Source organism: Somniosus microcephalus, chromosome 31 (genome assembly GCF_052327205.1).
Source record: "Somniosus microcephalus isolate GS21.2 chromosome 31, FLI_Smic_1.0, whole genome shotgun sequence".
Taxonomy (NCBI): Eukaryota; Metazoa; Chordata; class Chondrichthyes; order Squaliformes; family Somniosidae; genus Somniosus; species Somniosus microcephalus.
In genome coordinates, this window is record NC_141017.1 from 22,049,565 (window position 1) to 22,063,120 (window position 13,556).

The 13,556-nt window shown below is 43.0% G+C and overlaps 1 protein-coding gene across 10 annotated transcripts in view; it reads right to left on the bottom strand.

The window, feature by feature from the left end:
* LOC147097627 (bromodomain-containing protein 4-like) overlaps positions 1–13,556 on the bottom strand; it is a 205,547-nt gene that overhangs the window by 78,704 nt on the left and 113,287 nt on the right. For all 10 annotated transcript variants that reach the window (XM_085971599.1, XM_085971602.1, XM_085971601.1 and 7 more), the window contains 2 exons: positions 7,357–7,661; positions 5,495–5,929 (listed from right to left, as the gene is read on the bottom strand). In XM_085971599.1, coding sequence (XP_085827725.1) covers positions 5,495–5,929; positions 7,357–7,661 — 740 coding nt within the window. The remainder of the gene's footprint in view (positions 1–5,494; positions 5,930–7,356; positions 7,662–13,556) is intronic.

A 13,556-nucleotide genomic window follows, 5' to 3' on the forward strand; every position in this document is an offset into this window, starting at 1 on the left:
AGTCTAGAGAACTAGAGGCATCCTTCCTGCTATATTTGAACACTATGGCTGTAGCAGTACTGCTTTACAGAACAGTATTATTACAGATAATGTTACCACGCCACAATTAAGTTATTCATAGGTGATTTGAGTTTTATTACAAGATCGTTATGTCTCGAGCAGCCTCATTGACCAACAGCGATCATGTGCCTTTCAAATTGTTGATCGTAATAATGGTTAGCGACCTTCTCCAGCAATCTCATTGGCTAGTAGTTAGCACATCACCGTCAAAAAATGTTAGTGCCACTTCAAAGCAATCTCAATGACCAATTGTAATCACATATCCTGTTCCTGTAGCTTTGTAACAATCGCACGGACTACTGACAATCACTTGACTAACCTGATTGTTCAGTGTTTTGACAGCATTCTAGACCAATGCCAGTAAAGGCAGGCCACGAGGGTCAGGACATCAGGTATTATTTTATACAGTAATGGCTCATTTCTCCATGAATTATGTGGTTGTTTCCGTGATAACTGCAGCCTATTGCTTTTGAACGATAAGTTAATCCATGGGAATAACATGACTGGAAAAATCACATCATTGGTCGAGTGACCATTGCTTATTGGACCCTGGTAGCCACGTCTGACAATCACAAGAGTAGTTTCAATTGCTCATTTTTTTCAGAATTCCTCCAAGACCATAAACAGAATAAGAATTCATATGCAATACGCAGATGACCAATGGATTACCAAAAAAATAAATAAATATAGTATAAAACATATACTTTAAAAAAATATTTTAGTCCGTGAGCAACTATTAGATCCAAGGATAACTACTCCAGCTGTGGCAAAGGAGTAGAACATGGAACACTTACCTTCAAATCTGCTCTCAACCTCTGGAGGACTGAGTTAACTACTGAAAATTTACAATTTCAAAAGCCATCATAGAATCAGATGGGCCTAAAGGCGAATTGATTTAGTTGCACAGTCACATGGTTCAATAGATATTTTCTCTAAGCATCGAATTGTATTCCAATGTACTACTCTCATCACCAAATTTGCTGTTTTTGCAGGAAAGTTGATGAAATTGCTAAATTTGTTCCCCAAGATATTGGTAAAATTTCCACACGATAAAAACAGAATTGGGCTTTTTCAGTCAAACTGAACAAGTGGCTTTAATTAGAAGCATATGGAATTACAGAATTTGACCCCCAAAAACATCAATAAAAATCTTGATCTCCATCTAATTTGACTTTTTCCAGTTACCATAAATCAGTAGCCCAATTATTTTCTGCTTTATTGTCCCCAACTTTACTACTCAGACTACTGCCCTGCCGGGGGAAAACAAAGTGGTAATTCTTCCACGAATTTAAGCCTAACATCTCCGCTACTTCCTAGATGCATACACACACACACACAAAAATGAGTTAAGATGGTCTCCTCCTGCACTACTGCCACCTGTGTTACAGAGACAGAAAGTTGCTAGGGAAGCACAACTACTGGTTTTAGGGAAGAATTTACGAAGGGGTTCTGAACACAGGATTTGCTGGCACATAAATTTTAGGTTTTAACAATTTATTAATGGAGCTTACCTACAGGAACAGACCCAAAACTAACTTCCGATGGTCATAGACAAATTCATTCTTGGGATGGGTGATAAGGTGTCACAGAATCTTGGAGCACAGGAGACCATTTGGCCCATCGTGCTCATGCTGGCTCTTTGAAAGAGCTATCCCACTCGGCAGATCTTTCCCCACAGCCTTGCAAATGTCTCCCCTTCCAAGTAAATATCCAATTCCCTTTTGGAAATTACTATTGAATGTTTCCGCCACCTTTTCAGGCAGTGCAGTACAGATCATAATAACTGGCTACGTAAAAAAATTTCTCATCTCACCTCTGGCTCTTTTGCAAATTACCTTAAATCTATGTCCTCTGGTTACCAACCCTTCTGCTAGCAGAAACAGTTTCTTCTTATTTACTCCATCAAAACCCTTCATGATTTTGAGTGCCTCTATTAAATCTCCCCTTAACCTTCTCTGCTCTGAGAACAATCCCAGCTTCTCCAGTCTCTCCACATACTGAAGTCCTTCATCCCTGAAACCATTCTGGTCAATCTCTGCACCCTCTCCATGGCCTTGACATCCTTCCTAAAGTGCAGCACCCAGAATTACACAATACTCCAGCTGAGACCTAACCAATGGTTTATAAAGGTTTAGCATAATTCCTTTGCTTTTGTACTCTATGTCTCTATTTGTGAAGCCCAGGATCCCATATGCATTTTTTAAAAGCCTCATCAACTTGTCCTGCCACTCTCGAAGATTTGTGTACGTAAACCCCCCAGATGTCTACTTCTGCACCACATTTAAAACTGTACCATTTAGTTTATATTGCCTCTCTTAATCCTTCCTTCCAAAATGCATCACTTAACTACGTTAAATTTCATCTGCCATGTGTCTGCCCATTTCGCCAGTCTGTCTGTGCCCTCCTGAAGTCTGTTGCTATCTTCCTCACCGTTCACTACTTTTCTGAGCTTCGTGTCATCAGCAAAGTTTGAAATTATGCCCTGTATACCCAAGTCTGGGTCATTAATATATATTAAAGAGAGCAACAGTCCCAATACCGACCCCTGGAGGACACCACTGTATACTTCCCTCCAGTATGAAAAATAACCGTTCACCACTACTCTCTGCTTACTGCTCCTTAGCCAATTTCATATCCACTCTGCCACTGGCCCCTTTAATGCTAGAAGTTTCAATTTTGCTAACATGTCTGTTATGTGATACTTTATCAAACGCCTTTTAAAAGTTCATATACATAACAAACCACACTATCCTCACCAACCATCTCCGTTACTTCATCAAAGAACTCAATCAAGTTAGTCAAACACGATTTGCCCAACAAATCCGTGCTGGCTGTCAATGATTAGCCTGTATTTTTTCTAAATGACAATTAATTTTGTCCCGCATTATTGTCTCAAAGTTTTCCCAACACTGATGTTAGGCTGACTGGCCTGTAGGGTACCTGGTTTATCCCTTTCCCCTTTTTTTGAACAGGGATGCAACATTTGCAACCTGCCCGTCCTCTGGCACCACTCCCATATCTAAGGATTGGAAGATTGGGGCCATAGCCTACGCTATTTCCACCCTTATTTCTCTCCACATCCTTGGATGCATACCATCCGGATCAGGTGACTTTTCACGTTGCCAACTTTTTAAGTACCTCCTCTATCTATTTTTATCCTATCCAATTTGTCTACGACTTCCCTCCTTTGCTGTGACACTGGCAGCATCCTCCTCTTTTGTGAAGGCAACACATATAAATCAATTTATTTAGAGTGTGTGCTTTAATATGGAATAATAATTCTCAATAAAAATAGTACAATGGAATTTTGTGTTTGTCTTCAGTTTCCATTAAGTCATATGCCACTGAAATCAATTGCAATCTTCAGGCTTTAAAAAAAAAAAAAAAAAAATTGTTAATTTTCCCTGATCCCAATTGCTTCCCAGTTCTCCTTTGACTCGCCAGTCCCGGCACCGCCTTCAGGCAGCTTCAAGCTTCACCACCACCCAATCACGAGGACCAGTTACAACATGGTTATCACCCAACCTCCACGGGGAGGGTGCTTGGGCTCAATCTAGCACTTCACTCCAGCAGCACAGCACACCCAAGATTTGGAACTCGAGAGAGTTCGGGGTGCAAGAGAATAAATTAAACCAGTGCCCTCTGCTCGATAATGCCACGCACCGACACTCCAAGTGCAGTGCTCCAAACACGCTGTTAACTGAGTTGACATCGAAAGGAAATTTGCATTAGGTCAGATACCAATCTGTTGACAATTTACTGCTTCGTAACCTCAAGCAACTTATGCAAAAGAATGTCGAAGCTCTTTAATAAGGGGAGGAAGACAGGCATTTCTGAAACAGTAAATAACATGCTGTCTAACCCAGCGGCTGCAAACTTGCTACAGATTTGCAGATGTGTGAACTTCCAGGACAAAGCTAGTGGGCAGTACTGGGATTAAACTACTGCAGTTATATTGATTGTTTTTTTTTAAACTCCCAGCAGCAAGGATTCACTTAATAAGGTTGGTTTGTAACTTTACAAACTTCTCTACATTTCCTTAAGTACTGTATTTATCATCCTAAATGCCTGCCATTTCCAAGTTTTGGGGGGGGGGGGGGGGGGGGCGGCGGCGGAGGGAAAGACTTGCACATACAATTCCATAATCAACACTGATTTGGAATCAGGCTAGCCTCAGAGGTCATCATTCCACGATGGTCATTTACCAGCACACAGGAAGACACTGCCAGATGCAGCTCGTCATTAACCCTCAGCAAGACAATTTCACATTCTACAGTTGTCTGCTTCACAAACCAAAGCTGACTGCAAAGTGACTATTCACAATCAACCTCACGCGTCGAAATAAAACCCACACAGCAGTCGTCCATTCGGTAGTCTCTTTATAGCACTCATTGCGTGTGTTTAATTGGAAGAAAATTCCTGCTTTGTTAAAAAGATGATTAGGATGGGAAACCAGAGTAAACCACCTAGTGACTCGCCAATTTGTTCCCTGGTCAAATTTGAAATACAAATTTAATATCCACTGCAATTTGAGCCTTGGATGACATTTTATGGTCAACAGGAGAAAGCAACTTTAGCACCAACGATCGGCAGAGGTCCAGAGTGCTCCATAAGGCAATTACCTTTATACAACATGTATAATTTACTGAAATTTGTAACTTGACTGATTTGATTCTTTTCCTGATTACTTGCAGAGAGGCGCTGCGGGCACAGGTGAAGAGAGTTACTTTGGTTATCTTCCCTATTAAAACAATGGAGCTCCTAGCTAGGTTGGTTACCAGATAGTTTGTAGTTCTGCTGCCCTTACACCCTCCCTTATTTTTGTTGTTGTTGAATAAAAGAGTGTAAAGCTGAGTAGTTCTGGACAAGTTTCACTGGATTCCAGTATTCAAAACACAGTTTCTTTGTATAAAAAAAAGTTGCTGATTAAAGATTTTTTGCTTTAAATTGTTATTCTCTTCAATTTTACCTAGATCAGATTATATTTAACTCTGTTGGTTGTATTTATAAACCTTTGTTGACCAATATAAAACACTATTAAAAGAATGCTTAAAATTATTTTTTTTAATCTCGAGTTTCCCCAGACTGGGCAGAACCTCAGACTGACCAAATCAACCCAGAATGCAGCAGGAATTCAAAACACTTCTGGGTCCAATTTGGTCTTTGTACTGATCACATGCATGCACTCTAGGAACCAGCGTATTGTTAAGACATCAACCCCTGCAACTTAAAAAGGCTTCCAGCACGTCTTTGTTTGGGACTGCGCCTGTACAATGTCTCGAGGCGGACAATATAAAATGTTGCTCAGGATATTTCTCAGGCACTCTGTTAAAGAACCAGAGCGAGATAATGATCAACACAGGACAGATTCAAAAGGTGCTTCACAATCCAAGCTCTAAAGTTACAGCTACGAGACTGTAAGGTATTGGCTTACTTTAATAGTACTGAGATCCATGGGGTGTTTAATAATGTCGTGATAATCGTGCAGTCCCAAGGCGTCTACGTCCACAGGTTTGTAGAAGGGCCAGGCATAGGCTGCATGCTTCTTGGCGAACATTTCCTTAAGAATGCCAGTGCAGTACTTCAACTGTTCCGATACTTTTCCACTGCCAACCACAACCCCACCACCACCGCCGCCGCCACCGCCACTACCTACAACCCCACCGCCTCCACCCCCACCCTTCTCTAGATGTTGCTGCTGCTGGGAGTCTGGCATCTCTTTCTTTGCGGGCTTTGGAGGTCTTCCGCTTCTGGATGGGATCTTTGCAGGTTTGGGTTCGGTCATTAATGGAGAAGACTCTCGACTCTTCACGGCAACATTGGTTGTCGGCGTTGTTGTATCAGCTTTCCTTTTCACACCCTTTTTTTGCTGAAAGAGAAAGAAAGGAGCACATATTAGGTCCAAACATGCCAGCCGACTCTGCAGCATTAACTGAACAGCATACATATATGGAAATGGAGGGGGATGGGGGGGGGGGGGGGGGGGGGGGGGGAGAAATTAATATACAGGAAACTTTGCGCTATCCGGCACCGACAGGACCGAGCTGTTGCCGTCCCATCAAAACTGCCGGACAAACCAGCGCTAATGTTGAAACAGAGATTTTGAGCTCCGTATCTGGCAACAAACCCTGTTGCTTTCAGCTTCTAAACAGTCGGCCGTACCTTGCAAGCGTCTCTGTAGCTTAGCAACAGCTTCAGCGAGACCTTGCAGAGCCTGACTGGTGAAAAAAAAGCAACGAAAAGGAAAAAAACCTAACGAAGCGGCTGCTGATTTTTGCCGGTGGTTCGAGCATTCCAGACAGTTAACCTCCGGATAAACCAAAGTTTCCTGTAATCTATCTTTGTGACGGATGAAGCAGACACTATTTCAAAATGCCCCTCTTTCCCCATAAAATGGAAAATTCCTGGGTTCTGACCACTTCACATCGAGAGAACACTGATGACGGGAGTCAATTTTTGATCTCGGGGTGAAAGTCGCGACTCACCCAAGAGCAGATGAAAACCACAACCGTGGCTGGTGGCTTGCATCCCTCAGACACTTTGTTTTAAAAGTCCACAAGATTCTGATCAAATGTTTCAACTGTTGTGCTGTTGGGCCAGCTACAGCAAAAGGAATGTGAAGCACAATGACACGTCTACAAAGAATCCAATGCGCTGGGAAATTGCTTAGAATTAATTCAGAATATACTCTGGCTTAACCAAGCACTTTGCACCTCATTTATTTTTCTTGGTGTTCTCGTTTTCCTCAGGCCTTCTCACTCAACCCACTCCCCCAATATCCAGCCTGGAGCACAATTGAACCACACACCCATTGACTTAAGAAAACTACTAGGCACTTGGTCTAAGCGTTAAACAAAGCTTTAATCAACTGTTTTACAACAAGGAGGTCTAGTTGTGTCCTTCACTAGTTCCTGTTAAGAATGTCCTGCGCAAGCTGGGCCCGTGCCCGAGTATTTATACTCTCCCTGGACAGCGCCACCCGCAGGCCGTTCAGTATTATTTCATAAGTCTGTCTTTCATGAATGACTGATTCATGTCACCCATTATCTCCCAATATGAGTAATAGGGAACATTATGAAAAACATTTGCGATCACTGCAGCTTATTAACTCAGTTATTAACTAGCAGCTTATCCTTTACTCGAGTACAAATTATAAAAATGTCAGGACTTTCCTGTGGACATTTATACAAGGTTGCACGGACTTCTCTACATGCTGGGAACCAGATGACCCAAGCTTGAGAGAAGGACGTAGATAGAGAACACTGCTGGTGGAAAAGCTATTGAAGAGGCATCTACCTTTGAAGGCTGTGGCGCTGTTGTCATCACCGTTGTTGGAGTGAGGGTCGGCATTGGGGGAGCTGACGTGTGCGGCGACACGGTCGTCGTCGGTGGCTGGACAATCAGGTCAGGAGTCGCAGGAGGAAATGACTGGGGTGCGGGTGCCGGCACCGATACTGAAGGAAGCTGCGGCTGGGGTGGCGCTGGCTGAGATGCCGGAGGCGCCCGCTGGGGTGGTGGCTGCTGCGGCTGTGCTGGTGCCGGTGCTGGCACTGTCGTCTGGGTGACCGTCTGTACAGTTGACACGTTGGGTTTAGACTGAACTAAATGAAAACAAAATGAGAGTCATCTATATTAAATATTGAAACTGATGATGGATACTCAACTCCAACAAAAGAGATGATATGAAATAGCTCTCCATATAACTACAGGCATAACTATTCCTATCTAATTATACACCATTTATTTAACTATACATAAAATATTAAACGTAGCATTCAGAGGAAAACCACTGACACGACTCTCAAGAATTAAGCACTGTGTCATTTCTCCCACTGTACATACAAGTCTCAGTTTTGGGAGGATGCAGCAGCAAAAACGGAATTGCTGACACAAAAAAAATCTCCTAATTCACTCCCGCCGGGACACCAAAGGAAGAGATGTTTCCTACATGGACGGTGAACTACATTTACAAATGGAAGACAACACCGCGTAGGTTATCGAACATTCTTCGTGTGTTCAAATTCTATGAAGAAATGAACTTTGCCAAAGTTGTGCAGAATGAAAGATTATTCTCTGACAACACTGAGGCAGTCACAGTCTGGAGAGCTGTCAAATCAAAATCAATGATTCAATAAAAGGCAGTCTATTGCTCCATGTAGCTGGCTTTGAGATGGCGTCGAGAGAAACTGTGCACTCTCGGGTCACATCAGTAGCCAACATATGGGTGCAGTGAACTTTAACCTTCTGTGGTATTTTTCAATTACTTAAGGAAATGCATTCTATAATCCACTCAAACAGACATTGCTTTGAACATAATTGCCTAATACCTCATTGCCAGGTCTAGTTTGGTAGATCGCCTCCTTTCTATCTATACTGGGGGTGGGGGGGGGGGGTCGGGAGAAAGAGAATAAACACTTTCAGAACCAGAATTTTAAAAAATAGAATAAACCCGCACAAGTTTTCAGCATTCGTACATCATCTTGCAACTTTTCAATCTATAATCCAAACTAATAGAGGGTCCAGCATCACATGAAGCTCACTAATAGCCCTGTGCAAAGTACAGCAGTCTACAAGTGGACCACAAAAAACAAAAGGGGTCTAACCAATCTGTGCACAGTGGGCGTCCGCAAAGACAAAGTCTGCCACGCAGCAGTTAGTTTTTCCCCCAGGTGCTTTTTAGGACTCTGGCTATTACTAAGCATTCAATTGAATCTCATACCAGCAGCAAACGATGGCAGTCACAGTAACATTTAACCAAAAGCAAATACTACAGATAGTTGGAAAAAAAACAATGTCAGCATATTTATTTCAGATGAGATGCTAAATCATTTGCCTGGTCAGGTGGACGTCAAAGATCCAATGCCACTATTTAAAGAGAGCTCTCTCGGTGCCATAGCCAACATTTAGCTCTCAAGGAACACCATTATAGATTAACTAGTAATTTATCTTGTGCTGTTTGCGAGACCTCGCTATTCAAAAGTAGCTGCTGCAGTTGTTTACAGAAAAGACTGCACTTCAAGTCATTTATTGGCTGCAAAGCACTTTTGCGACGTCCTGAGGATGTGAAAAGTGCTTATATATGTGCAAATTGTTTTTCTTTAAATAATATGGTGGCCTCTTGGTTGCTTTTGACTTCCTGGGAGAACAATGCCATGGGAAACATTATGCAAATATGTTCCTGGCATGCTCACTGTGAACATCTGCCAAAAGAAGGAATATGGAAGCTTCCAGAACACACACACACAGGGGAAAATGCGCAGACTAAACTCTATTTAGAGGATTCCCTATTGATCTGTATGTGAATACCGAAAGGTTTTTCTTTTTAAAATTCAAGAAGTTGGTATTCCACAAATGCTTCAGTATTACTGTCCAGTTCAATTTAGAAAACCTCTCAAAATTGGTCACGTTTAAGATTTTTCCACCGTCCCTCAAGAAACCCCTTAACCTTTTAAGAAACACTGATATAAACAAGGCTGCAAACATTCATGACGCTTGGAAATATTTTAGCACTCTGCGCCCAGTGTAGTGATCCTGCCCTGCTGATCAGTACGGGCAGATCGGATGTAGCAGTAATATGATCCCACAGCACTGCCATTAGGGAGAGGGTCTTGCATGAGAGCGGTTCTGTTCAGTCCATTGAATGGGGCCTAGTGGAGGACGCTACACAAGTTAGAGAAAGCTACTGATGGACACTCAGTTGATAAGCGGGGTTGTCTGCTGATTTTTGGATCAAGATATGCTCTGCTCATTTATAGGTTGATGAAATTTAGTCTTCTACTTAACCTGACAGGCGAGAATGGATTGTCTAAGCAGCAAGATGTAGTTTTTTTGTTTTGAAATATTGAATTTCTGATTGATTCAAACAAGCTAAAATGGGTTGATTGAAAGGTTCTCAGTACTACATTACATTTAAGGTTTACGAGTTGCACAACTGGGGTTTGGGAGGTTGATAAGAGGTTATACTACTGATCAGCAATGTTATTTACCAACTCAAAAGGATCTACATGCAGAGAGATTTTTTTGGTTCTCTTGGCCAGGTGTCTGACGTTGCCCAAGAGCTCAATGTTAGGGAATATATCCTACACTCACTATGTTCAACAGTCTCCAAACTAAACTACTGAGAAATCAACAATTGGGAGTTCTTTGTTTGCCTGATATGGAATACCTTCCAGGTACACACACACCCAAATAAGTCCAATTTGCACTTACATAGCACCTTTAACTTAACAGAACGACCCAAGGCACATCACATCAGACAAAATTTGACACCGAGCTACATGAGATATTTGGACAGGTGGCCAAAAGCTTGGTCAAAGTATCAAGAAGTTTGTGGTGGCAATTCCACAACTAAGGCATGGGTTTGCAATAGTCAAGGCTAATGGCCCTCTAGCGTGCACTAGGCAACAACTAGAAGCATAGAAACACCAGTAAGCTTCCTACTACTTATCCAGTCAGGACCACCCTATTTATTAGGGTCCTGGCTTGCAAGGTTATCGAACTCAGTGGGAAGAATCCCAACTCCCACTGATGGGTCAGCCCTTCCAAATCTCATGAGCCAGGCTGGCTGCATTCATCTAAGTGCCATGGAGTGCTGTGAACTGCCTGGCCCATATGTTAAATTATCAAATCTGTCACAGTCGGTCAACAGGCCCTCATCTTGGAGGCACCTTGAACCCAAAAAACCTGTTTTTCCTTGCCAACCTCAGCTAACGCCCACCCCCCCTCCCCACCCCCCAAATCCAGGAGGGCCGTCACTAGTTGGCTGTTGGACAATTTTCAAGCACAGTTTGAGCCTGGACGAGGTGGGTAGCAGGTACCAAGAGCTCCTGGCTAGCTGCATAACTCGCCACAATACGTGGATCCATTGCCTCCTTTCTTCTGACCACATCTTTCTTACATACCACACGGGGACACACACTTTTTTTTTTTTTTTGGAGAACTTGCAAAAAGTTCCACTTTTAAAATCTCTAGCACATAATTACAAACAAAAGTGTGCGCACGTTAATGACGCATGAATCTGAGGCAGCAAATGTATGACTCATTATTCATAAATGAAAACAATGCATTCCATGAAGTGAGCACAGGCAAGAGAATATTGCCTTCATCAGAAAGTGTGGTGTTGCCTATGCAAACATGCTCTTTACACATATTAGAAGAAAAGAACAGATGGTGGAATTCAAATTAAAAAAAACAAGGCATCAAATAGCCAGCATCAGAAAGAGTACAGAATAAAAACTGGCACAACCAATGTTAACCAGTCTCTTTTAGATGCTCACTAACCTATTGTGTATTCCATCAATGCCCCTCTGGGCAAGTATGTTTATACATCACAGCTGTGAGCAATATGTTAACAGCGTTAGCAGCCTGGAATTTCATCAGTTTACATCGCTGTAAAAACCCGATTTCAGAGCACCAGTTGTTTGTTTGCCACTGGCATGGAGGAGAAATAACACTTCTTAGCAGCTACAATGCAATTCAAATGCAGCAAAATACTATTAGCAGCCGTCCAGTGCACTTTACTTGTGCATATTAATAGCCTTCAGAAATTCAATACCATTTTCACACATGAGCTGAGGGCAAACTTTATTGCTGGCCCACTCCATGGAACTACACACTGAAAACCTATTTGCAAAAGATTTACAGTAGATTTGACACCACTACTCAGGAGCGAATGATCACCATCCCAATTTTATTTCTGGTTCTGAGGGTTTGTTTCAAGTGTTCTCCTAACGACACACTCCACACTAGCACAATTTCTGGGTGCCAGACATTAAAATGTGTATGTAGATTTTTTTAAATCAATTACCAAAATGGTTATCAAGCCAGTGTACCCAGTTCTTCTGAAGGCTCATGCCACAGCAGCAAAACAAAGGGTCAGGCTTTACATAAACTAATTAGAAAACATTTGTACAATGCCGCCCCGTCAGGTCCAAAAAAAACGACACTTGTAAGTTGACACCATCATAACAACAACTTGTATTTATACAGTGCCTTTAACTGAGTAAAACGTCCCGAGGCGCTTCACAGGAATATTATGAGACATAAAATTTGACACCGAGCCACATAAGGAGAAATTAGGGCAGGTGCCCAAAAGCTTGGTCAAAGAGGTCGGCTTTAAGGAGCGTCTTAAAGGAGGAAAGAGGGGTAACGAGGCGGAGAGGTTTAGGCAGGTAATTCCAGAGCTTAGGGCCTAGGCAACAGAAGGCACGGCCACCAATGTGGAGCAATTCTAATCAGGGATGCTCAAGAGGGCAGAATTAGAGAAGCGCAGATATCTCCGGGGTGGTGGGGGGCGGGCAGGCAGTTGTGGGGCTGAAGGAGATTACAGAGATAGGGAGGGGCGAGGTCATGGAGGGATTTGAAAACAAGGATGAAAATTTTGAAATCGAGGCATTGCTTAACCGGGAGCCAATGCAGGTCAGCAAGTATAGGGGTGATGGGTGAATGGACTTGGCTAGCCGTGTCCTAACTCTCACCAAGTTTTGGATGACCTCAAGTTTCCATAGGGTGGAATGTGGGAGGCCAGCCAGGAGTGCGTTGGAATAGTCAAGTCTAGAGGTAACAAAGGCATGGATGAGGGTTTCAGCAACGGATAAGCTGAGGCAAGGGTGGAGACAGGCGATGTTATAAAGATGGAAATAGGCGGTCTTAGTTATGCTGCGGATGTGTGGTCGGAAGCTCAGTTCAAGGTCAAATATGACACCAAGGTTGCGAACAGTGTGGTTCAGCCTCAGACAGATGTTAGAGAGGGGGATGGAGACAATGGCTAGGGGACAGAGTTTGTGGCGGGGACTGAAAACAATGGCTTTGGTCTTCCCAATATTCAATTGGAGAAAATTTCTGCTCATCCAGAACTGGATGTCGGACAAGCAGTCTGACAATTTAGAGACCGTGGAGGGGTCGAGAGAAGAGGTAGTCAGGTAGAGCTGGGTGTCGTCAACATACATGTGGAGACTGACGCGGTTTTCAAATGATGTCGCCAAGGTGCAACATGTAGATGAGAAATAGGAGGGAACCAAGAATAGATCCTTGGAGGACACCAGAGGTAACTATGCAGGAGCGAGAAGAGAAGCTGTTGCAGTGATCCTCTGGCTACGATTAGATAGATAAGAATGGAACCAAGCGAGTGCAGTCCCACCCAGCTGGACGACGGTGAAGAGGCATTGGAAAAGGATGGAGTGGTCAACCATGTCAAAGGCTGCAGACAAGTCAAGAAGGACGAGGAGGGATAGTTTACCTTTGTCACAGTCACAAAGGATGTCATTTGTGACCTTGATGAGAGCCATTTCAGTACTGTGGCAAGGGCGGAAACCTGATTGGAGGGATTCAAACATGGAGTTTCATGAAAGATGGGCACGTATTTGGGAAAGACTTGCATTTATATAGCGCCTTTCACGACCACCGGACATCTCAAAGCGCTTTGTAGCCAATGAAGTACTTTTGAAGTGTAGTCACCGTTGTAATGTGGGAAACACGGCAGCCAATTTGCGCACAGC